This window comes from Bubalus bubalis, chromosome 1 (assembly GCF_019923935.1).
Source record: "Bubalus bubalis isolate 160015118507 breed Murrah chromosome 1, NDDB_SH_1, whole genome shotgun sequence".
NCBI classification, from domain to species: Eukaryota; Metazoa; Chordata; class Mammalia; order Artiodactyla; family Bovidae; genus Bubalus; species Bubalus bubalis.
Genome location: NC_059157.1, coordinates 197548238 through 197573557, shown reverse-complemented (window position 1 = coordinate 197573557; position 25320 = coordinate 197548238). Strand labels below are relative to the sequence as shown.

The following is a 25320-nucleotide window of genomic DNA, read 5'->3' as shown; positions in this document are numbered from 1 at the left end:
TGACGCTCTGCGCCCCCACCCCCGTTACTAACGAACTCGCCTGTCCTGCTCCTTTTTATTTATGTTTGCCTTCTTCAAACCCTCAGACTTCTTTTCATCATAATTCATGATGTAACTTTCTCACATTTAGAAATTTATCAGATACAGCCCCAACCAACACTACTAACTGTAAAACAATGTGAAAAGTTTATTCTGTCATTGAAGGAAAAAATATCTAGGAAGTCAGAGCAGTTTCATTGTTCTCCCAGAAAGATGGTAGCAGAGGAAGGTAGAGTGTAGAAAACATTTTCTTACAGTTTATTTTGAACATTTAGTCAAGATTTCATTGATGACAGGCCATCAAAAGAAAACAGTTAAAAAAAAATAGTAGTTATCTTATACAGCGAGCATTGGCTAATAATGTTAGGTGTGTTATAGCAAAGAGTGGGGCTTATGTATGTACATGGAAGACGTAGGAAAGAATGAGACTTGGTTAGAAGAACCTTTGAGGCCAGCTTGTCCAGTTCATTTTTTTTGCAGACACAGAAACTCAAACAGGTAAATATAAATGGTCCTACTGTACGGCAGAGGGAACTACATTTAATATCTTATAATAACCTATAATGCAGAAGAATTTGAAAAATACATATGTGTGTCTATAACTGAATCACTTTGCTGTCTACCTGAAGCATTGTAAATCAACTATACTCTGATTTAAAGAAGAAGAAATAAAGTGGCATTCGGGGGCTGAGCGCTCCCTGCTGCAGTGCTGCTTACACTCTTCTTCCCGGTTTTTGCAACATAGAGAGTTCTTGCCTCCACTGCAGTCCCGTCACTAGATGAGTCCCTTTTTGACATCTGCAGTGCCCTTTCCACAGGGAAACCACTGTAAATGTGTTTAGACATAATGGAAATAACTGCTCTTGGTACGTTGTGAGTTAAGTAGACTGCAGTGGCCTTCAGGTCTAATCAGATTATGGACACTTCATGTGTGTTTGAATTAAATTTAAGACATTTCTGCAATCAGAAAGTACTTTGAATTTTAATAATACTTTGAGCTATAAAAAAAGGAATAAAACATGTTGTTAAATACTCTCCCTTTATACTTCCCAGATTTGTGCTTAGTTGTTCATAAAATACCAGGACACAAAGTGGCATCTTTAAAAGATATTGATGCCTGACTTCAATAACAACCACAATAAAACCTTTTGTTGTATTTTGTCCTGTTGTTTATTAAATTATGTTAAAGCATTCAGTATACAATCTAGTGTTTCTGCAAGTGCAGAAATTCAGTGCCAGAGAGATTTGAGATGAGTCTTGATGATGGATATTCAGGAACAGTTCTCAACTTTGATGAAACTATGTTTGTTTTTATTCCAGATGGTCAAATTACTCTTGTCTAGAGGTGCCAATATTAACGCTTTTGACAAGAAAGATAGACGTGCTATCCACTGGGCAGCATATATGGGTACGTATTTTTTTTAATTTATTTTTTGATATTAAGTGTTAAGTAAAAGTTGGACATTGTCATTCTTGCATTTGTATAGAATGTCTTTTAGGATAGTGAGAAGTTATATCTCAGTTTGCTGCCCAAATGAAACCAGCTTTGCGGTGGGGGAGGCTAGCAAGGACAGGAGTACCTTGGGTCCAGTTCTCTTGCTGCTGCTGCTGCTGCTGCATCGCGTCAGTCATGTCCGACTCTGTGCAACTCCATAGATGGCAGCCCACCAGGCTCCCCCGTCCCTGGGATTCTCCAGGCAAGAACACTGGCATGCGTTGCCATTTCCTTCTCCAATGTGTGAAAGTGAAGTCACTCAGTCGTGTCCGACTCTTAGCGACCCCATGGATGGCAGCCCACCAGGCTCCTCCGTCCATGGGATTTTCCAGGCAAAAAGAGTACTGGAGAAGGTTGCCAGTGCCTTCTCCCCATTTCCCTTGGAAGCTGTTTAAAATTAATTCTGTTTACCTTTAAAGGGAGAGACATCCTAGACAGAAGCCTGGGGTACAGTTTAGATTGGTATTTACTAAAAGCTCATTCTTATCCTGAACACATCTTTGTTTGTATGGGGATGTTAAGGTAGAAGTTGTGAAGATGTGTTAGAAAGCCTGTTCCCGGACTTCCCTGGTGGTGCAGTGCATAAGAACCTGCCTGCCTGCCGGCGCCAGTCCAGGAAGACCCCACGTGCTGCAGGGCAAGCAAGGCCGCGCAGCACAGCTCCCGAGCCCGTGCGCTGTGACTCCTGGAGCCCGTGCTCAGCAGCAGGAGAGGCTGCCACAATGGGAAGCCTGTACACCACTGCTCAGGAGTCGCCCCTGCTCAGCGCAGCTAGAAAAAAGCCTGAGCAAGCAATGAAGACCTTGAAAACCTATTGGGCCAAGCACTGGATTAAATAGGCATATCATGTTTGATTTCTACCACAGTAATTTCACAGAAAGAAACTGAAGTGTAGATACCAGCTTTTCTGCTTTTAACATTCTTGAGGGGATTCCCTGGTGGTCCAGTGGTTAGGACTGTGTTTTCACTGCCAAGAGCATATTTTCAGTCCCAGGTCGGGAAGCTAAGATCCCACAAACTGTGCCGCACAGCGAAAAAGGGGCTGGAATTCTTGAAAAGTCTTAGGATCTCCAAAATCTGCTGTCTGAAACAGAGTCCCTGGGGAACTGGTCCTGGGGCAGACCACTTAAGACCTGTGTCGCTCTGTGAGCAGAGCACTACCAAAACATTAATGGGTTCTTGAGGTGACTTGAACAGCCAGGGAGGAGAAGCGTCAGCCTTCCTCAGGATACTTACAAAAGAACAGAAAAGATGCTGGCTTGTGGGTGCTGAAACCATGCAGGTTGAAGTGAATCTCAACCTGCCCCTAACTTTGCAAGTCCTGCAGGGCTCGGCTATACCTCAGGAAGGAAGCTGTGGATAGAGGCATCTTCAAGTAGAGAGGAACTCCTCTCTTTGCAGCCATGGAGCTCAGGACTTTTTCTCTTCCTCCCAGAAGTCCATTCTGCTTCTACTATGCTGACTCTTCTTGCTTAGGAAAGGTCACACGGACTGATGGAGCTGTTGTGTCATGCTGGTCTCTTCCCTCTCATACTGGAGTACCTCTCATGCTGACCACAAAGGGCAGTCTAGCCCCTCTTCACACAGGCATGGCCTATTCCCATTACTTCCTGCATTCGCTTTTGTCTTTTCCTAGCTCTCTCTTAAAACTAGAAGATTGATGGAAGATTATTGATTTAAAATTACTGTATAAAATTCTAAAATAGAAAAATGTAAGAAACCAAATGAACTCAAAGCAATTTGTCAATAACGCCAAGTTCAGGAAGACCCTTTGCCTGTCATGAAAGTAGCTCTGGAGCTGCTGGTGTTTCTCTCACACCAGAGGTTTGTGCCTCTAGTTATGTCATGGGCAGTTTTCTTCTGTTAATGGAAGGTAAAACATCCAGAAGCAAGTCTCCTGCAGTGTCCTCCTGCTGTCTCCTCACAGCCTGTAGATTTTCTGTATTAAAGTCTTGGGGATTTTTCTGAATACTCTAGAGTAGCTTATTCTTAAAGACAGTTTAGGAACAACAAGTCTGATTTTAAACTATATAACTTATAGTAAAAGTTTCACACATTAAGCAGAGAGCATTAGGCTTTTTATCTTCAAAGAGGCTTGGCTAAACAGCAGTTTTCATAAAATTAAAGCCCACAGAATTTTGTGGGTCGCCCCTAATTGGGTGTGTGTGTATCTCAGGGTCCTTGGATGGCTTTGTTTTCCTTAATCTGCTAAATGTCATTTTTTTAGGCTGACTGCGATTGTAGAATATATTCTGTATTTTTTGTGCCTCACAGTCCATTTAATTTTTGAGCGTAAACATTCAGAGGTTAATATTTTTTTTTCCTTGTCTCTTCCTTTCTTTAAGCTTGGAGAAAGAAGAGTATTTACACCCAATTTCAAAAACTGTTCAGTTGTTTTAGGTGTTCAGAACTAAAAGGAGCTAAATATATGGAAGTAGGGAGCTGTTTATTACCTGGTCTATTAGACAGGCCTGAAGTCCAGATCACTGTCACCTCTAGAGACTCTGTCAGTATTAGCCCAGGAAACATTGGAATCACATGTGTTCTTGTAATTTATTTCTCCCAGGCTTCCTTCTTTGCCTGCTGTCTCCTGGCTGAGACTACTTTTCTCTTTAGGCTCTACCTCTTACCCTTGAGCTACGACTAAATTCTCAACTCTGAATTCTCAACTCCATCCTCACCTCAAATGAATTGACTATTTTCCCCTCCCTCCCCTGTATTTGCTCCTACTGTGAACCTTCATTAAGATCCCACTTACTCACTCATCTTTCTGTTGCACAGTGCTTTTAACAAAATCCAGTCACCTTACTGTGATGACTCTGAGATAGAGGGTACTAAATAAAGGTTAATTACCTTAGTAAGCAATTCATTACATTATTTCTTTTAAAAGCAGTTCATAATTTGAGTTGATATGAAATGGTGTTTGGTTTTGGTTTTTTTTTTTCTGCTCCTTTTCTTTCCATAAAAATAAGCAGACCTACTGTATAGCACAGGGAACTGTACTCAGTACTCTGTAGTGACCTGTATGGGGAAAGGATCTAAAAAATAAAAAAGAGTGGATATATGTATATGTGTAGTAGAAACTAACACATTTTAAACCAACTATACTCCTGTAAAAATTGGAAAAAAAAACAAACATAGCTCGTTTTATTTATACATTCATGAACAAAAGAAAAATACAGAGAATTTTCCAAATTCCTGAAGGATAATGATTATTCTTACCAAGCTTACATTGCTTGGATATAATTATTTTTAAAGAACGTTGTTACTGATTACAGAATTAAGTATGCCATGCTATCTACTGAATGCTATCTTCTGAAAATACACTCAGATAAATTGAATGAAATCTAGTCCCCTTGGGTACCATCATTTTATATATTGATAAGGAAAACACATACATATTCTGGCTAGGGTCTGCCTAGCTAGAACAATATATTTATTTCACTCTAGAACTCTCTTGCCTTTTTTCTTTCAAATAAGTCACACCAAACTGACTATGGAAAGACCTCTTCTTCATGTTTTCAGCCGTCCATTAAAGGAATTTATGCATATTTCAGAAATGTACTTAAATACATATTTGTCAATTTTAAGATAGTAAATTTGCTTACGCGTGGCCCCTTTTAAAAACAGGTTTTTATCAATGTCAGGAAAAGTTCACACTTCCTGGAATCTACACAGTTAATATGACCTGCGTCATTTACTTAGAGTGATAAATTTTGAACAGTTTTTCCAGTATGTTTGTGTTATGGGCCTTCTAGTCTTAAAAATCAGAAGAATTTGTTTCTTTTTGGCCTATTAGTGAATAATATGCATTTGCCTGGTTTAAATAAGCTCCATTTATGTGTGACGCTCCCGGGTATTATAGGTCCTGATTTTTAATACATTACCACAAACCCAAGTAGTTGTTTTTTCTAGAGCCATAGGTCAGAGAAGTAACATGTCTGTCTTGAGAGAGCTTTTGTACCTGCTACTGCTCTTATATGATAGTCACATTTACTTTGACATCTAATGATTTAATAGATATTCTTTTGATTTTTCCTTTCCTAAAAATATAGTAGATATTTTTCATATAAAGATGGGAGAAAATGTCTGAAAGTATCCACTTTAATTGATAATGTATATATATAAACAACCAAATATACTTGATTCTTTATACATCTTATAGTATCCTTTTTTCAGGAGAGTGGGGTCCTATGTTTGAAAATCTCATATTTATAGTTATTAACTTTATATACTCCTTTCCTATGAAGGCATATTAAAAATGACATCACGAACAACTTGTTTATTGCAACAAATGTTTATGGGTGCCTGTTCTGTTTGAAGTATACCATGAAGGAGACCATAAGAGCCTATGACATTTGCCTTTAAAGATCCATATTTGGGAACCTAATACATAAAAGTAATTAAAGTGTTAGTTAAATAATGATTCAAGTATAAGAAACATCACAAGGTATTATATGCTTATTAGATAGTATTTGCAGGTAGAGGGTGCTTTTGGCCATGTAATTCTGGGGAACTGGAAGCCTTATAAGAAGGCTTATTTATAAGACTTCTAGGGCAGATAGGAACTGACATGGCCTTCTTCATGGATTAATAGCAGTGATTAGAAGGAAACATCCAGGCAGAACATTCTGCGCAGTGAAGAAACCGGCTTCATGAACAAAGGCACAGTGGCGGCAGAGCTTTGGGGAGGAGGAGGAAGCACTGTAACCTCATCTGGTGAGATGTGAAGGGACAGGAAAGGAGACCAGTGGTTCTCTCACCTTTCAGATACAGGTCCCCCTTCCTGGCCTCCTTGCATGGTTGGGGGGAGCCTGAGACTAGTTCTGACTAACGGAAGCAGCATGGCCTCTGGACCAGAGCATTTAATCAGTGGTGTGAAGCTCTTAGTCCCCTTTCTTGGCACAGTGACCAGCTGCCTTCAGGATTGTGTCAGCTCCATGTGTCTGGATCCTTGAAGGACTGAGCAGAGCCCTCTTGACAAGCTATCATAATGCTAATGAGAAAACACTGATTGTTTAGACCACTGAGATTTGGGAGTCAGCATGGGTGAGCAATAAACTAAGGTTATTAAGGACAGCTGGTGGAAATAGTGAGAGAGAAGTTTTTAGCTTAATGTTCCAAAGACCTGACATTTTTAAGAAATATGCCCAATTCACTCCCAGATTTCTGAATAGAAGAAGATTCTGCTAAAGCTTGCAAACATAAACTAATGTCTTATATTAGACATAAGCTGGTTTAGTAACTTGAGAGTGTATTAAAAACAACCTCGGAAACATGATCTAGGGGAAAGGAGGATTGCAGGGTCATCACTGGATAAGATAATTAAGTGTATTATTTTCAGCTGTTTGTTGTGCCTGTCAACATTTATCAAAATTATCCTGAATTCTTACTTTTTCCTTGTGTCCACTCTCGGGTGATAGCGCGATTAATTGGTGACTTGTCGAGCATTGTCTAGTTAATTTGTATTTTTACCTGTCTTTAAAGATATTCAAGATCGTATTGTATTTCATATTTTCCATACGCTCTCTGCTTGTTTTTTTTCTTCATAAACACATTTTCAGGTCACATTGAAGTAGTAAAATTACTTGTGGCACACGGAGCTGAGGTGACATGCAAGGACAAGAAGTCTTACACGCCTCTCCACGCAGCAGCCTCCAGCGGGATGATCAGCGTAGTCAAGTACCTTCTCGATCTTGGAGTTGATGTAGGTGTACAGACCAAGCAGGAGGAAGAATGGAGCGTTTTGTGTGTTTGTGATTTCATTGTCAGTGGAAGTTTTTTCAAATTTAAAAGATGTTTTCTTACAGTAACGTTTTTGTCTTTTAATAATGTTATGTTTATACTCCTTTACATAATATACAGTCTGCTGATTCTGACCAAGACATGAAGTTAGTCAAATGTGTTAAGAGGTAGAATATTTTCCAAAGATGAATGATTGATTGACAGAGGTTTTCCTTTTTCATCACATTCTAGCCCCCTGTAGCTTCATTTCAACTGTGGAAACCAGCAGATCAGACATATTGAATTATTTTCCTAAGTGGCTTGGTTATTGTTAGTAGTATTTGCCCAGTTTGTCTAATATTTCCTTTAAATGACTGTAGCTGTTCATATTACAGTGTATTGGCCAGAAGTAGGCAGGGAAACTAGAGGCTTCTGGCCTCTAGTTAGCTGCAAGTGTTCCCTACTATATGAGTCTGTTTGGTTAGGGAAGGGTTGCCTGCTTCATCTGAATATCTTTGATAATAGAACCGGGACAGCTAAGAATACCTGGCGCTCCCACAGTCCATCCTCTACACACATGTATGTTACACCCCACCCTTCCCTGGTGGCTCAGCTGGTAAAGAACCTGCCTGCAGTGCGGGAGACCTGGGTTCAGTCCCTATGTTGGGAAGATCCCCTGGAGAAGGGAATGGTTACCCACTCCAATATTCTGGCCTGAAGAATTCCATGGACTGAATAGTCCATGGGGTTTCGAAGAGTTGGACACGACTGAGCAACTTTCACTTAGTAGCTCTACTCTTATTTTAGGTACAGGTCTGACAAGCTCGTCTGGTTCTTTAAAACACAGACTATTTGTTGTTGTTTAGTTGCTAAGTCGTGTCCAACTCTTTCACGACCCCATAGAGTGTAGACCACCAGGGTCCTCTGTCTGTGGGATTTCCCAGGAATACTAAAGTGGGTTGCCATTTCCTTCTCCAGGAATTGAGGGTCCCAATCCAGGGATTGAATCCATGTCTCCTGCATTGGCAGGCAGATTCTTTACCACTAAGCCATTGATTTAAAACAACCAGGAGAGAGGGAGGTAGTTAAATCAGCTGCAAAGACAGAAAGATAGTTGGTGATCTGGTTGAACTATTTATTAATTTAAGGACTATGTGAAGCACTTAATTTTTGAAAGATAGGGATCAGAAAGCCAAACACAGTTAGGTAGAGTGCAAACAGATGAAAGGTTTTTTTTTTTTTCAACTCAGCACTTCCTATAGCTCAGTTTCAGCACCGAGATTATAATGCCCAAGAGACCCTTGATCTAGATAAATGAGACAGCCTACTTCTGGTCACTGTTTCAAGTCCATTCTGGGACAATTTTTAAAGCAATTTTATTGGCAGCAAAATAAACTCTGGTGAGAGTGTTCTTCAAAAAAAGTGGTCAGACTTTGAGCCACTTAGTGACCCATGGCCTCTGATTGCATGACTCAGCTTCTAAGAGCTGCCATAACAGATGGCCATGAAGTGGGTGACTGAAGGCAGCAGACGTAATCTCTCAAAGTTCTGGGAGTTCCAAGGGAGAATCTGTTTTAGGTTGCCAGCTTTGGGTGTTGAAATCTAGATGATTTGACTAAAGTTATGTGTGGCTTTTTCAGTTCCTCTAATTTCTGTTACTAGAGATCTGAGAAAGGAAAATGTTAAAGTTGTGATAGATTGGGCCCAACCACAAGGATAGAGGGCACAGAACTCCCTTCAGCTTTGATAATTCACTAGAAGAACTCCAGAAACTCACTGAGCACTATTATACTCACAGTAATGCTTTATTACACAGAAAAAATACAAACTAAGATCAGCCAAAGGAAGAGACACACAAGTATTCATTCTAAATGCAAAGCTCCCGTTGGCCTCTCCCTGCAGAGTTAGGTCTCTAATCTCCCAGCATCAGAGTGGGACATACGCATGCAGTATTGCCAACCAGAGAAGCCCACCTGAGCTTTGTTATCAGAGTTTTGTTGAGATTCCACTAAGATGGGCATGATTGATCAGAATTGCTCATGTGATTGATTTCAGTCCACTGAGACCAAGTGATCCAAAGCCCTTCCCCCAGATCCCATGGCTGTTTATGTGGCCCTGCCCCTGAAGACTATCCGCTCTGCTAACCCTCCTCTCAGCTGCCCGGTAGCCAGCTCCCACCCTAGACAAGCACATGTCTATCAGGTGTACCGTAGGTTACCTCCCAGAGGACAGGGGCAAAGGTAAAATTCTTCATTACAGGAAAGCTGTGTAAACTTGAAAATGTTAATCTAATATATTTTTTAAGGAATAGAAAGATAAACGAGTTATATGAATTATTTCTCAGTACCGATCACATTGTTTAGAGCATACTCATTTTGGTAACACATCAGTGTATCAGTATGTAGGCTGGAAAATATCTAGAGCCTAAGTTTGTTGCAAAGATGAGTTAAATAAATAGGAAAGGATGTCACTCATTTCTTAAAAATCTTGCAGTCTACTAAAAACCAACTTTCGTCTTTGGTCACTGTAAATGAACCAGGAGAAAATATGTGTGTTTTTCAATATATGTCAGTTTCAGTTTGTGTCCATTTTTCATGATTCTTAGAGTTAATGCTTTAATTGTCTCTTACCTAGAATGCTTTTTAAAATATTTGTTTTCATTTTCCTAAAATATCTCATGTAATCATTCAGTTTTGCCTTGAAATAGACAAAATGCTGCAGTTATGTTCATTTTTTAAAAATAAGTTTAAAATTATAAGCCTTATCTGAATTATTTATCCCTGTTTCTCACTTTAATAATTTGATTTCAACCACAGCATTGTTAAGGTAGCTTACGACACTAATAATTAGGAAGACTGCATTAACATTGACATTTTTGTCTTCCAATAGATGAATGAACCAAACGCCTATGGAAATACACCTCTTCACGTAGCCTGCTACAATGGACAGGATGTTGTTGTGAATGAACTGATAGACTCTGGTGCTAATGTTAATCAAAAGAACGAAAAAGGGTTTACTCCTTTGCACTTTGCTGCTGCATCTACACACGGAGCATTGTGTTTAGAGCTTCTAGTAGGCAATGGGGCCGACGTCAATATGAAGGTAGGAAGTCAGATCAAAATCCCTACCTGGTATTTCGGGTTGTGCTATATTAATACTGTTGGTAGCACATACCATTCAGCAATAAAAAGGAATGAGTTACTGGTACATACACAGATAAGTCTTAAAAGTACTATGCTGAGTAAAAGTGTTACATAAGAATTTGTTCACTGTTCCCACTTATATAAAGTTTTAGAACAGACAAATAGTAATGGGGTGCCAGACTATCTATAGTTGGGGGTAGAAAACGGGACAGTTATTGTCTCTGGGAGGAGGGATTGATAAAAAGGCATGGGGGAACTTTCTGGTATGGTGGTAATGTCCTGTATTTTGAGAGCTTTGGGTTATATGAACAAGAATTAGTCAAAACTCATCAAGTGGTACATTTAAGATTTCAAAGCCTTCATTGCATGTAAATGTTCCCTTAGAAGGTTACAAACCAAGCTAATATTCACCCTTAGTTAATGATACACATACCAAAGTATTTTAGAGGCAATAAGTAGCATTATCTGTAGCTAATTTTGAAAAATATCATTTAGGGACTTCCCTGGCAGTCCAGTGGTTAACATTCTGAGCTTCCACTACTGGGCAGGCATGGGTTTCATCCCTTGTTCTGCACACCACACAGCTTGGTCAAAAAAAAAAAAAATCACTTAATAGCATGGGTGGGTGGAGAGAGAGACTGATGTATGATAATGTTCATATAGTAAAATGTTAGCAGTAGACTGTAGGTGGTATACATATGGGTGTTCACAGTAATATTCTTTCAACTTTCCTGTTTTGAAATTTTTCACAATATTAGAAAAGTTAAAAGACGAATATCAGTGGTTTACATACAAGGAATAGTTGATTTTTGGTCAGTCGCTTTCAAGAGTGAGCATTTAAGTTTTAGAAATACATAAAAGTTCTGGAGCTAAAATAAATGTACTTTTACTGCATAAGTCTTTGGAAATGCACATGTAACCACAATTTTGAACATAACTACCCTATAATGTGTACTTGTCATTTATATTTTCCAAGTTGCTTTCACTGATTGTGTCTATATTAATTTATTAATTCATTCTTTGGGCACTTGCCAAACCGTGGCTTGTGGAATGAAAAAAAGAAACCATTAAAAAAAAAAATAGAACCATTTAGGATTTGTAAAAACATTTAAGCTTCGAATGTTTTCAGAGCTTAATTACATACGATTTCAGCTCCTTTTGTAGGTGTGATGAGCTGGTGTCTTTCAGAGGATAGGGAAGGGAGTCGGTTTTCTCATCTCTAACTTGAAAACATCCTCTAACAATGCCGCTGACCCCCTCTGACAGCTGTAGCAGCAGCTGGCCCGTCTATATTTAGGTCATTGCTCTCAACTGCCCTCTGCCAGCTAAAGGACAGAATTTATACATATCAGACCCTGGAAGGAAAGGGCATAATATTAAAAAAAAAAGCCCTCTCTGTTACAAGTCTTTCTTTTAAGAAAATACGTTTAAAGTTTTCGGTTCTCAGTCAGATCACCTACTGAGGTTTTATTTTTAATAATTTAAATAACTTCTAAAAATTTCCTAATAATAAATTTGAACTTATTTTGAATTTATTTGAATTTATTCAATTTGAATTTATTTTGATTTGAAGACTTCCTGCTGTTTGGATAATCAGTGCTCAGAAAAAAAAAAATTCTTACAGGAGTGGAAAGGTTTATTACTTGTTTCCTCAAAACCCTAGTAATATTTTTTAGTAAAGAGTATTTCAAAATAAAAAAATTTGAAGTTATCTTAACGTTTTTCAAATGAAAAGATCTCATCAGATATTTTTAGTCTAGATAGATCTGTTTATGATAAAGTGGCTATAGTTAAAATTATCTTTGTTAAATATTAAGTGTCTTGGAGTAAGAGAGACTTACCTATATCATTAACTGTTATGCATTTTTTAGTGTATCGATTGCTCAGTAAAAATTAAGCGGTTTATGTTATACAGTGACGTTTAGACAGACAGTTACTATAGTTTGAAGATAATTTAATTACTTGGTTCGTGTGTCATTGCCTACGTAGCTACGTACCTGTGGTTATTTTTAAGTCTGTGTTTTCTTTTGGAATGTAGAAATGAGAATCATTTCTACTAGAGGGTTACTTGCTCATATCAGTGGTCCTATTTGACATTACTTCCTTAATGATTTAGAAAATTCAGTGGTGGATTTTACACATGACAAGGGAATATTTTAGCAAAGCCGTTAAGATGTGGTGGTGAAGTAGATTTGAAGACAACAGGCCATGACATTGATTTAAAACTAGATTTCATAAAAGTTGCTTTGATCTTGACTAAGGATGTGTGACTTCCTGCTGATGTGCAGCTGTCCACTTACCCTAGCGCCAAGCTCATTGAAACACACTCTCCAGGTTGTTGACGATTTCTGGGTACCGTCCAACCCTGACATTATGTAAAAACTGTTGATAGTAGTGAGTTTTCAAGTAATGTGTTTTCATTCAAGAATATATCTTCGTTCCTGACACCAACGTTTCCTATATTTGACAAATGGTTATTTGAATAAGGCGCTATGGCTTTAAAATTTGCCTTATAAGAAAGAAAATCATACTTGCTGACCCTCAAGTCCTCCTTATCAAGTCATCTTTCTCCTTCATCTTTTCCTCCCATTTCGTTCTCTATTTTGATGTTTCTGACCTGATCAAATTGTGGATGACTTACATTTGGAATGTAAATTTAGGTTCATAAATATTCAGTTTGTAAGTTTTTAAATTGATTGTCCTACAAAATACTATTTAGATGTAAAGTGAATGTTCTTTTAAAAAGAGCAATATAGGTCTGGTTTTTTATAACCTTGCTTATCATGAACCCCGCTACGTTGACAATGTCACTTGCTGCCTTTTTTTCCTCCATTCTTCAAGTGTTTATTCTATAATCAGTTACTATAGAGGATAGAAACTCTGTATAGTATGTATGTTGAAAGCAAAAAAAAAAAAAAAAAAATACAATTTCATGCAGTGTATCCAGTTGTCAAGCCAGATAGCTATTATACTTTTTCCCACTCCCATCCTATACGTAAATATTGGTCAGATAACCAGAGTACCCCAAATACTTCTTTCCTTTGTGATAATCACATGTATGTTTTGATTAACAAAATAATTTAGGAAAGAAAGGACTTTACCTAACTCACAGTAAAAGATATCACTAATTCATATTTGGAATTCCTCTGAAATTTCAGAATTTCTACATTGAATACATATGCACAACCAGTCTAGTTTATTATCTCAAGTAATTTGAGAAAATAGCTAACAATAGTGATTACAAGTAATTATAAACTAAGTAATGTATAAAGTTTTTAAAGTGAATTATAGTGGCTGAAGTTAATTCTGACATTCACTTTTCCTTGGTCAGGGAGGGATTTAGCATTTCTTTTAGGACGAAAGAATTATAGCAATGTGAAATTTTTGAACCTTGGGCAGCAAATCCTGGCTGTACCACTTCCAATGACGTGACCTTGGTCAAATCATTAGTATCCTTGTTCTTCAGTTCTCCCATCTGTGAAATAGTGATATTAAGATTATAACACACCTACCACTCTGGACCTTCTATAAACTGTAGGCATTGTGTATTTGTGCTTTATGGTATACATACTAAAACATTAGTTCATAATTTCAGATAACTGTTTTACACTGCCGTAGGCACCTATTAAACCTAATGCTTGAGTAATAGTTATGCAAAATAAGGTTGCAAGAGGATATTCAAAATAAAATGAACAATTATGTGTTATGAATATAACCAGAATTTTAAATCTTTTTTGTGTCTATTTCAGAGCAAAGATGGAAAAACTCCACTGCACATGACTGCCCTCCATGGTAGATTCTCCAGATCACAAACCATTATCCAGAGTGGTAAAAAGTATTTCTGTTTGTTTTTTTTCTGAAGTAAAACCATTCATCCACATAATGAATGGTATTGAGGAATTGTCATAGCAGTATACATAATTTTGACATTTGATATCATATCATGAAAATCAGATAATGAAGAATTTTAAATGCCACATACATGTATCTTTTATAGTCGTTTTTCATTTATTTCTGTATTGTTTCGCTTAGATTATTTATATAATATCACTAGCAGTTAGTACTGGCTTTAAAAAAACATGCTAAATAGAAAAATAACTCTGCCTTTCCACTGCAGTTTATTATATATTGACAAGACACAGTTGCATTTCTCTTACCCTTTTTGAATATTTTGAACTGTTTTTAGCATTTTCATTTCTTTTCTAAACTTTTATTCTTTTGTATTTGAATTAGTACTAGGCAAGCTAAACTTTTAAATAAAAAGGACTTTTGGGTACATTACTTTAAGGCAGTGTTTCACAAGCCATGTTCCAAGGGACTATTTATAAGTAGTATTGATACTTAGGACAATAGCTGTTCTCATTTGTCAAGGAAAGGGTAGGAGTAAACTCATGATCAAATAATTCATGAGGCGTTGCAGACTGTCTTCTGATTTTTAAATCTATTAAAATCTTATGCTCAGTTCACGAAATTGCTCTAAGTATAAAATCTGTAATCCCAGTGCCTGACCCAGTAACTGCGCTGTGGATGAAATCTATGGATTTTATTTCTCTTTTGTTGCAGGAGCTGTGATCGACTGTGAAGATAAGAATGGCAACACTCCTTTGCACATAGCAGCGAGGTATGGCCACGAGCTGCTCATCAACACCCTCATCACGAGCGGGGCCGACACGGCCAAGTAAGTGCCTGCCAGGCAGGGGAGCGCGGGTTTGTCCTGAACGTGGGACTATTGCTTGAGCTTTTTCCTCTTGGTGTTGATGATGTAATAGAATGTTGAATACAACTTCATTGGGTCTTTTTATGTTTTTTATCCCAGTTCTTTCTAGATTATGACTAATATGTTAAAGTTTCCATGTAAAATTTTGTTTGAAAGATGGATTCTCTTGCATGCTCTGCAGAAATACACACCCTACTTAAATTGATGCTTATCATTCCTATGTGTAGTTTTACATTTTTATTATACTTTTATATGTTCATAAATAGGTTTTAAATATTCTTTTAAGCTTTCTAAAAATGGTATGCTACTGTATGCTTCATGAAACTTTTTTTTTTTTTACACGCGGTTGTTGATTTAGCCATGTAAATATAAATTTGGGCTTTTTTTCCTTTCCTAATCTCTGTAAGTAACTCTAGTTCATTCGTTTTATAAAATTTAATTCTTGTGTAAAGATTTCACAGTTTATTCATTCTCCTCATTTACAAACACAACTTACTTCTGATTTTTTACTGCTAGGAAAATTACTGCAGTGAACAGTCTTAAGCAAAACATTTTGCCTTGTGGTAATGATGCTTGATGGCAAAGCAGGTGGGATGATTTTTGCTCCTGAGACAAATGTCTATAGAGTCATTTTTGGTTGTCCTAATTTGGGCAGAGTGCCACTGCCACCCAGTGTAGCTCGAGCCCAGGGACACGGGTGATGTCCTGCCCTCTGCCCAGCACACACACACAGACCCACAGAAAGTCCACAGTGACAGTAGTCTGAGCTCGAAAACCCTACTCCAAGAGGGAGGTTGCTGGAGAAGTTAAGTAGTTTCTTTTTACTTTATTTAAGTGACTGTATTTTTCTCGCATTATGATGAAGATACTGTCCTCTTTGCTTTAGACGTGGCATACATGGAATGTTCCCCCTCCATTTGGCAGCCTTAAGTGGTTTTTCAGATTGCTGTAGGAAACTTCTTTCTTCTGGTGAGTGGAACCTTCACAGACAAATTATCCTCTTTTATGGTTCCCCCAAACTCCCTTCCATCCTGCTTTTTCAAAATTATATACAAATACATCCAAGTATGGATCATTTATTAACCCCTCTTAGAAGATGTTGGGCCCTATAAGATTTGATTTTCTCTTCAGCTCTGGGAAAGGTTTTATTTTTCTAGTGATTTCTTCCTCTCTTAGTTGGGGAATGGCATGTGGAATATTTCTGAAGTAGTCCCTTTATGTCTGGAAGCAAAATATCTTCATTTGCATGGTTCCTTTTTAAGAACCAGTGACCAGTTTACAGTATCTTCTAGGTCTGAAATTTATACCATATTTAATTACTGTTTTAAAATACCACAGTCATAGTTTGAAACAAAACAGGATCAGTAGCTTTCTGTTAATATAAATATTACTATAAAGATATTTATTAAAATGCATAGAAGCACTAAATAGATAAGATTTTACTTTAAATGGTATTCTATTAGCATGTTACAAAAGTTGAACAGATTTTATATATTATTAATACTTATGATTGCTGAAAGAATTATGGGAAAGTTTCTGGGAAAAATTAGCATATTGTGAGACAGACCCTTCTGAGTTTTTCTTAATGGTACCTTTTTTCCCCCTTGGCTTTGCCCGGTCTTCGTTGCTGCGAGGGCTTCTTCCTAGTTGGGGAGGGCAGGGGCTGCCCCATAGCTGTGGTGACAAGCTTCGCATTGCTCTGGCTTCTCTTGGTGCAGAGCACCGGCTCCAGGCGTGCCAGCTCCAGTCGCGGCTCCCAGGCTCCAGAGGGCAGGCTCCCGTAGCTGTAGTGCACAGGCTCAGTCGCCCTGCAGCGTGTGGGATCCTCCTGGATCAGGGGTTGACGGCTCCGGGCTCCAGAGGGCAGGCTCCCATAGCTGTAGTGCGTGGGCTCAGTTGCCCTGCAGCCTGTGGGATCCTCCCGGATCAGGGGTGGAACCTGCATCTTCCGCATCTGCAGGTACATTCTTTACCACTGAGCCACCAGGGGAGCCCTTAGTGATATCTTTTAAGTGATGTAATTGTGTTTTGAGTGTTTTAAGTGTATGCATACCACAAGTAATCACATACCCATTTATCTATGAAAGAGGATTATAAAACTCTCTTCTCAGTAGTAATCCACAGGTAGCAAAGGAAAAAGTTTACTAAGAAATCATTCATGGGGCTTCCCTGGCAGTCCACTGGTTACTCCGTGCTTCTCAAGGCAGGGGGTGCAGTTTCTATGCCTGTCTGGGAACTGAGATCCCTCCCACATGCCGTGCAGCGTGGCACACCACCCCCCCAACAATGTTCATGTATCTTACAGTTTAGTATATTCACAGAGATACGTGACCATGACTACAGTGGGTTTTAGAACATTTTGCTACCGCCCACACCCAGAGAAACTTCATTTGGCATCAGTTCCCCATTTCTTTCCTCCCCCAGCCCTTAGTAATCAATAATCTACTTTCCATCTCTAAATTTACCTGTTCTAGGTAGGTTGTAGAGGTGGAATCACCTAACGTGGTTTTGTGACTGGTTTTTCACTTAGAAATGTTCTGAAGGGTCATCCAGTGTTATCAGTATGTATCAGTACTTTATTTCTTTTTATTGCTGAATAATATTCCATTGTATCCTATGACTTTTAAATAAGTACTCTAGCATTTGTTTTGAAAAACCCCCAGTTTTTTAGTGGTAATTAAAAAAAATACATTATTAATCTGTTTTCAATTAATTTGTACCTATTTGTAAGTCATAGTTTTGTGTATGATGGGGTGTGATTTTTTACATTGTTAATGTAATGCTTTAACATAAAGTAACATGCATATAGTATTATGTAAGATGTATTCATTCTTGTAGGATTTGATATAGATACCCCAGATGATTTTGGCAGGACCTGTCTACATGCAGCTGCAGCTGGAGGGTATGTTAACAAAATTTTTACTTTTTTTAAGAAAAAGGTAGCTGATCATGGCAGGTTTTGTTGTTGTTGTTTCGTAAAATATAAGTCATAGTATTTTATTCACTCTGCCCTCATTTGAAAACATACTTTTATACTTATTTAAACCTACCAGTTTCATCATAAAGTTATTGACAGTTGCATCTTCTCATTGTATTTTTCCTGGGTAGTAATTTGGAGTGCCTAAACCTTCTGCTGAATACTGGTGCAGACTTCAACAAAAAAGACAAGTTTGGAAGGTGAGCTGTGGTACAGTTCCTCTAGAGCTCCTGCTTAATGTTATTTGCTTAATAACTTTCTCAAATTATAATTTGGTGTCTGTGTTAGTCGCTCAGTCATGTCCAACTCTTTGCAGCCCCATGGACTGTAGGCCACCAGGCTCCTCTGTCCATGGGATTTCCCGGACAAGAATAGTGGTGAGGGTTGCCATTCCCTTTTCCAGGAATATTCCTGACCCGAGGCTCAAACCCATGTCTCCTGCATTGCAGGCGGATTTTTTACTGTCTGAGCCATGAGGGAAGTCCTTAATGGCTTCCTTAATGACTTTCTTAATCTTTTTATTTGGCTTCTGTGAGTTAACTAAAAACTTTCACATCTTTTACATTGTGATCATGATTTGTTGAAAGATTCCAATAAGTAGATAACTTCTGAATATTCAATCTTACCCACAGCCTTCTTCCAACTGGGCGCTGCCATAGCCCCACCCTACCAGCCACAGCTTTCCTTTATAAGCACTACATACTTTTTATGATGTCATTCCTCCGCTTCCTTTATAGCTATGAAAATGTAACCCATGCGCAGTACCTGTGCTCCCTAAACAGCAACTTATAAGAGCAGTGGTAGTTCTCCATTCCCTCAAGTCATTCTTTCTTAGAGACTCTATGGCCTAGTTTTGGTTCCAGAGCACTAGGAGGGAGGAAACAGGTCACAGTGTGAATGCAGAGTCCCTGTGTAGTCACTCAGCCGATGCGCATTCTCGCTGTTCAGCCCCAGGCCTCACTGTTGCTTGCATCTGTGACTGCAGTGATTGAAGCCACCGGGGTCTGCCAAGTTACTTAGAGTGGGGATTGACCCAGTGTCTGTCAGAACCATATAGGAAAGGGTGGAAGGCAGTTTGAAAAACAGGTGAGCGTGGTATAGTGTGTACAGAAGTCTAATGTTGTACGCAGGCAACTTATGCAGTGTTATAAACCAGTGTTACCTCAGTAAAAAAAGAAAGAAGAAGAAAGGTGGCAATATGAGCAAAATTGTGTGTCAAGAGTTTGAGAATTATATCAGAGTATACGATAAGAGAGGGTATGTGTTGGAAGGAAATGTGTGAATATGTATCAGTGCCTGGGAATGGTATAGTGCAGAGGTCAATAGAATCACATGTGGTAGGGAATCAGAAGTGTGTGAGAGAAAAGTGAAAACAACTGTCTGACCCCACCATTCCTTTGAGGAACAGACTGTTCTCATGTGCCTTCTGACTGAAGGAGCCAGTGACCCAAGAAATCAAAAATCACTTTGTCTTTGGAGTGCAATATTTTTATAGCTAATTTATTTTTGTAAGTGTGCTTTTTTATTTTTTCCCTTTTAACAATTATTTATTTTATGTATTTGACTGCGCTGGATCTCCCTCTAGTTGTGGTGAGTGGGGGCTCCTCTCTAGCTGCAGCGCATGGGCTTCGCGTTGCAGTGGCTTGTTGTGGAGCACAGGCTCGAGGGCATGCAGGTGTAAGCGGACTTCAGTCCAGCTCACATTAGTTAGTTTGTAGTACATGAAGCACTGTATGCTACAGACAGGGCTTCTGACTTTACAGGCTTGAAAATAATTCAGGATTAATTGCATCTTCAAAAATACTATTACTATATTATATTAGTATCCAATAAAGTAAAATAATGCTTCACTGTCATTTTCCCAGGTATATATTTTAGAAAACAATATGCCATGAAGACTCTGGACTAAATTCACCTCCACTTTTCTGTTTTCTTTCTTCTTCCTCTTTTTGTAAATGAAAAGTCATGAATCATTATAGTTTTGTAATCTAAATACAGAAACTCCTAAATTTAATAGCATTCTTTTTCATTTCAGTAACTGGAAAGAAATAAGCTACAAATATTCCGTCTCTAGTAATTAACACAGTACCCTAGCTCTTCAAAATGATGAAAAATCTTCAAAAGTATACATTTTTGCTTGAGAAATCTGATATTACTGTGCAGCTCTCCCATATAGTTGATATTACAGCATTCTTTTTAATACTTCTGTATTTTTCTTACCATTTATTCCTCTACCGAGACATAACAGAAGGTGCTACTCTGTACTGTGAAACATTTGTATTAGTATAGGGGAAGCTTTGTTAAAATGAAAACTCTTCTCAGATTGCTGATGGTATTAGGGAGGAAGAAGAATACAAGTTTTCAAGTTTTGGAGCAGAATATGAAGGGTATCCATAATTCACTCAAAACCTGTAATTGTTACTGTCTGAGCTATGAAATGCTTTTAACTGTGTTTCTATCTTATTTTACGTTCTTTTACTTTTAACTGTGTTTCTGTCTTATTTTGTTTTCTTAGAGGCTTTCAGGCATCTTGATTTCTCCTCCTAGCTTTCTGTCTGGCCCTTTGAAAGACTTAGTATATGGCAGAAATCAACCTCCAACTTACTATAAATACAGTATTTATAACTGGGTGGATCAGCTGTGCTCTTACTTCCTGGGGTGTGTCCCTGACTTTTTTTTTTTTTTTTTTTTAATTAATTTGGGCAAAAAGATCTCCACTGCATTACGCAGCTGCCAACTGCAACTACCAGTGCCTGTTTGCTCTTGTGGGCTCAGGAGCAAGCGTGAATGACCTTGATGAGCGAGGATGCACGCCCCTGCACTACGCAGCGACGTCAGACACGGACGGCAAGTGAGTGTCTCGTGGTGAGAGTGCAGGGTCGTCGTCTCTGTGGACCAGCACCTGCAGACAGGTGGCAACTTTCGTAGCAAATTTGTATTTCCTTTCTGTACTCTTTATTATTTCTTTCCCTGAGTGTTCAGTGTGGAAAATAAGTTGTTTTTATAGTTATTCTTAATCATAGTTATTACTACCTGCTTCTACTCAGCAACCTGCCTTATGAACTAATGAGGTGGTAGAAGAAGTATAAAGGTCCCTTTTTGTCCTCCCTTCCAAAAGCACATCTTAGTATCTACCACCTCCAAGCTTTTTCCACCTGACTTCTCAGAGGCAGCAGTGCTGAGTGTATCACAGGGAAAAGGAGAGGCAAGAGGTAGATGGACAGTGCCATCAGAAGATAGGGCGGAGACTGGAATACCAGTATCCTTCAGAGGTAGAGCGTCATATTCCCAAGGGATCCCTGTAAATGTGTGTTTAAATGGGGAGTAATTGAACTGGCAGAATTGGACACATAGTTGGTACTAAATATTACTTAAGTAAATTATGTAGACAGTGAGTGAGTAAATGTTGCCCAAGGATGACTTAATAAAAACAAATGAGAAATTTATAAATTCTTTCATAATTAATTTTCACCTGAAGTTGGTCAGATGTCTGTACCTTAATGTATATTGCCTTCTTGGAAGAAAATGAGCTCATTAGAGACAGAGAAGATATCTTCAGGATCTATGGTATTCCCCATGAGTCTGAGTCAGTGAAGGGTAGAAAATAAAAATAATGGTTTTGAGGGAAAGATTTTATAAAATATACTTCAAGGAAGTTGCATTTAATAGAGATCTATTTCCTTATAAAATGCATAATTTAATGATATTACTCACAAATATTAATTTATTATAAATTCTGTGACTGTGATTGCAAATCCCTTTTGTTATGCTGGATTTGTGGTTAAAATTCTAATCTTGAAAGCTCTAGTAAATACGCTCTCAGCGCTTTGTGTCTGCTAGTTTTGCATCTGCAGATTTGGGGAGCTGACTATATTCATTGTAGGGTTATGTTCATTTTTTTATAAGGGACTTGAGTGAGGGTTCATGGTCTTTGATATTCACAGGTACTCTTGGAACCAATCCCCCTTGGATACTGAAGAATTACTATACTTTCTTTTTGGAGAAATATATAATATATACAGTTCGTATATATCAGAATAGTTAAATATAGATAGTTTTTGAGAGAAGCTATAAATTATTTGAATTATGTTTTTGGGTAGTAGAGCTTTAAAGAAAATCTGTGATAAACACTTTGTAAGTCAGAAAGTATTTGGGTAAACTTAGGTGAGTAGATTATTCTCTATTTTATAAATTTTATAATTTCAAGATTTGATTTATAGGTTTTCCTAAAATAGATGATAGCTAAAATGACTGTATCACATCAGTAGTCCTTTACCACTGTTCCCATAACTGCTTATTGGACATTGCCCAATGATGCACGTAAATTCCACTGAGGTCACATAGACACAGAGATTACCCCGTGGTCCTCCTGCCTTAGACAGTTATACCTGAATTCCTACACAAAAACATTAAAAATGACAATGCTCAACCTATACTGTTTGAGATCTGTGGTTTTATTTTAAGCCAGTCTACTTTTTCTTTAGAACTGTACTTAGCACTGAAGTGAATTAAATTGTTAGTTTTCTTAACTAATATAAGCTGTTTTGAGCAGTAGGCTAGAGATATTTATTACTTAGACACTTAATTCTCAGTATCAATACAAGCAGCCTGATGTACTAGAAAGAACATGAGCTTTATTCCAAAAGACCCAGTTTAAGTGTTGAGGTCTTCATATTATCCTCTTTGAGCCTGAGCAAGTAATTGTTAGGCAAAAACTTACTTATCTATAAAATGAGAATGAAACCTAAAAAAGTGAAAGTCATAGTCACTCACTCATGTCCAACTCTTTGGGACTCCATGGACTATAGACCTCCAGGCTCTTCTGTTCGTGGAATTCTCCAGGCAAGAATACTGGAGTGGGTTGCCATTCCCTTCTCCAGGGGATCTTCCCAACCCAGGGATCAAATGCAGGTCTCTTGCATTGCAGGTGGATTCTTTACTGTCTGAGCCACCAGAGAAGCTAGATTCTTTAACATGCATGAGCTCAGTTTTCCCCACAATTCTAAGAAGTAGGCTTCATTCTCAGAATTGTGGGGAAAACTGAGGTCATGTGTGTTAAAGAATCTAGCACTGTTTTTGGAGCCTCTCTCTTATTTTTAAAGTTTCAGAATCCCTGAGGTCTTCTCTAACACCATCATTTATTAACTCTGGTTTGTTCCCTGGGAACTTCTTTAAGCTGTACGCCACAGTAACCACAGAGTACCAGAGGCATTCTCTCAGCAAGTTTTGGAGGCTTACATAGTAGAATTAAAGCGTTGGTTTATTTTTTTGGATTCCAAGGCTATAAATCCCTGGAATAGGTTAGGTAATAATAAGAGAATCTGGAATAATTCATTCTGCTGCCAAAGCCAGAGTGAAATATTTTCTAAAAGGAGAAACAAATTCCCATGGCTTCAAATACTGTTATAGTAATTTGTGTCTGTTGGTTTCCTTCTTGAATGGTTGTTTGATAATGTCCTGTTACCCTCCCCAGGGAACGTTGTATACACTGTGGGATTTTTGACACGCTGCCATTGGTTCTCTGTTTTCAAAGTGACAGATACTAACTTATTATAATTGTGTGTGTGTGTGAAGTCACTCATTCGTGTTTGACTCTTTGCAACCCCGTAGACTGTAGCCTTCCAGGCTTCTCCGTCCATGGGATTCTCCAGGCAAGAATACTGGCGTGGATTACCATTTCCTTCTCCAGGGGATCTTCCCAACCCAGAGATCGAACCCGGGTCTCCCGCATTGGAGGCAGATTATTAATGTACAGTTAATAGCACAATTCTGCTCTCTGTGTGTCCCTCTGTCTTCAATTTCCATCAATGTTGGAAAAATACATGACATCGTTTCTACTCACCCTGCTAGTTGTCCCCATCATCCTGATGCCTGCAATCACTATAGGCAGTCATGACTCAGCAAATAAAAGCATTAAATGTATTCAGTACTTATAAACAAAACTCTCTTTGCCATTTGAACAGAAATAGGGCTGCCTGTGAGCACAAGGGTGAGGACCTGGGGCTGGGGGTGCTTATTCTGATTACATATAAGGAAGACGACCTCCTCATGCCTTTTCTTCTGTGATAACTACCAGTAACACAGGTATTTCCATAAATTTATGTACATCATTTCATGTCCCTCATAGTGTCATCGGGAGAAGGCAATGGCACCCCACTCCAGTACTCTTGCCTGGAAAATCCCATGGACGGAGGAGCCTGGTAGGCTACAGTCCATGGGGTTGCTAAGAGTTGGACGCGACTGAGCGACTTCATTTTCACTTTTCACTTACATGCATTGGAGAAGGAAGTGGCAACCCACTCCAGTATTCTTGCCTGGAGAATCCCAGGGACAGAGGAGCCTGGTGGGCTGCCGTCTGTGGGGTTGCACAGAGTCAGACACGACTGAAGCGACTTAGCAGCAGCAGCAGCATACTGTCATCAGAATTACAGACCTACTATATATCTGTCAGTAGCCTTTTCTGTGTTCATGTGGTTATAGATACATGTGTTTATGAATACATAGATACATTTCACTAAGATACACTTTAATGGAGATAGATTTTCACAAAAATGAAATCATATTTTGACTTCTAATAGCATTGTGTATTTTCTCCTGTTTTGAACCTTATATAAGTGGAATCATACATTCTTCTTGGAACTTTTATAATCCTTAGGTTTATTTCTAAGTATTTCATATTTTTACTGCCAAAATAAATCTTATCTTTAAATTTCCTCTTGCTATGAAATAGAGAAATACATTTGACTATTGTATACAACTTTGCATTTAGCAGCCTTTTTAACTGTTTTGGTTATGCATGTAGGATAGCATTAGGTTTGATACCTGTACTGTCATTGCTGTGAGACCTTGGGTAGGTTACTTAAACTCTGTGCATTTCATCTGTGAAGTGGGAGTAATAGTCTGACCTAACACATGGCCATATGGGTTTCACTTCAGTCACTCAGTCATGTCCAATTCTGCGACCCCATGGACTGCAGCACACCAGGCCTCCCTGTCCATCACCAACTCCCAGAGTTTACTCAAACTCATGTCCATTGAGTCAGTGATGCCATCCAACCATCTCATCCTCTGTCATCCCCTTCTCCTGCCTTCAATCTTTCCCAGCATCAGGGTCTTTTCAAATGAGTCCGTTCTTCGCATCAGGTGGCCAGCATCAGCAACAGTCCTTCCAGTGAATATTCAGGACTGATCTCCTTTAGGATGGACTGGTTGGATCTCCTTGCAG

At 38.5% G+C, this 25320-nt stretch overlaps 1 protein-coding gene across 9 annotated transcripts in view; it reads left to right on the top strand.

Moving 5' to 3' along the window:
• The window catches only part of ANKRD28 (ankyrin repeat domain 28), a 215163-nt gene that overhangs the window by 157716 nt on the left and 32127 nt on the right, over positions 1–25320 (top strand). For 8 of the 9 annotated variants that reach the window (XM_025294166.3, XM_006048732.4, XM_044948609.2 and 5 more), the window contains 9 exons: positions 1360–1447; positions 7099–7241; positions 10148–10360; positions 14151–14229; positions 14965–15079; positions 16005–16087; positions 17957–18020; positions 18227–18295; positions 20806–20946. In XM_025294166.3, coding sequence (XP_025149951.1) covers positions 1360–1447; positions 7099–7241; positions 10148–10360; positions 14151–14229; positions 14965–15079; positions 16005–16087; positions 17957–18020; positions 18227–18295; positions 20806–20946 — 995 coding nt within the window. Of the gene's footprint in view, positions 1–1359; positions 1448–7098; positions 7242–10147; positions 10361–14150; positions 14230–14964; positions 15084–16004; positions 16088–17956; positions 18021–18226; positions 18296–20805; positions 20947–25320 lie in introns of those variants that run through there. The other variant, XM_045166826.1, reaches the window with a different exon arrangement.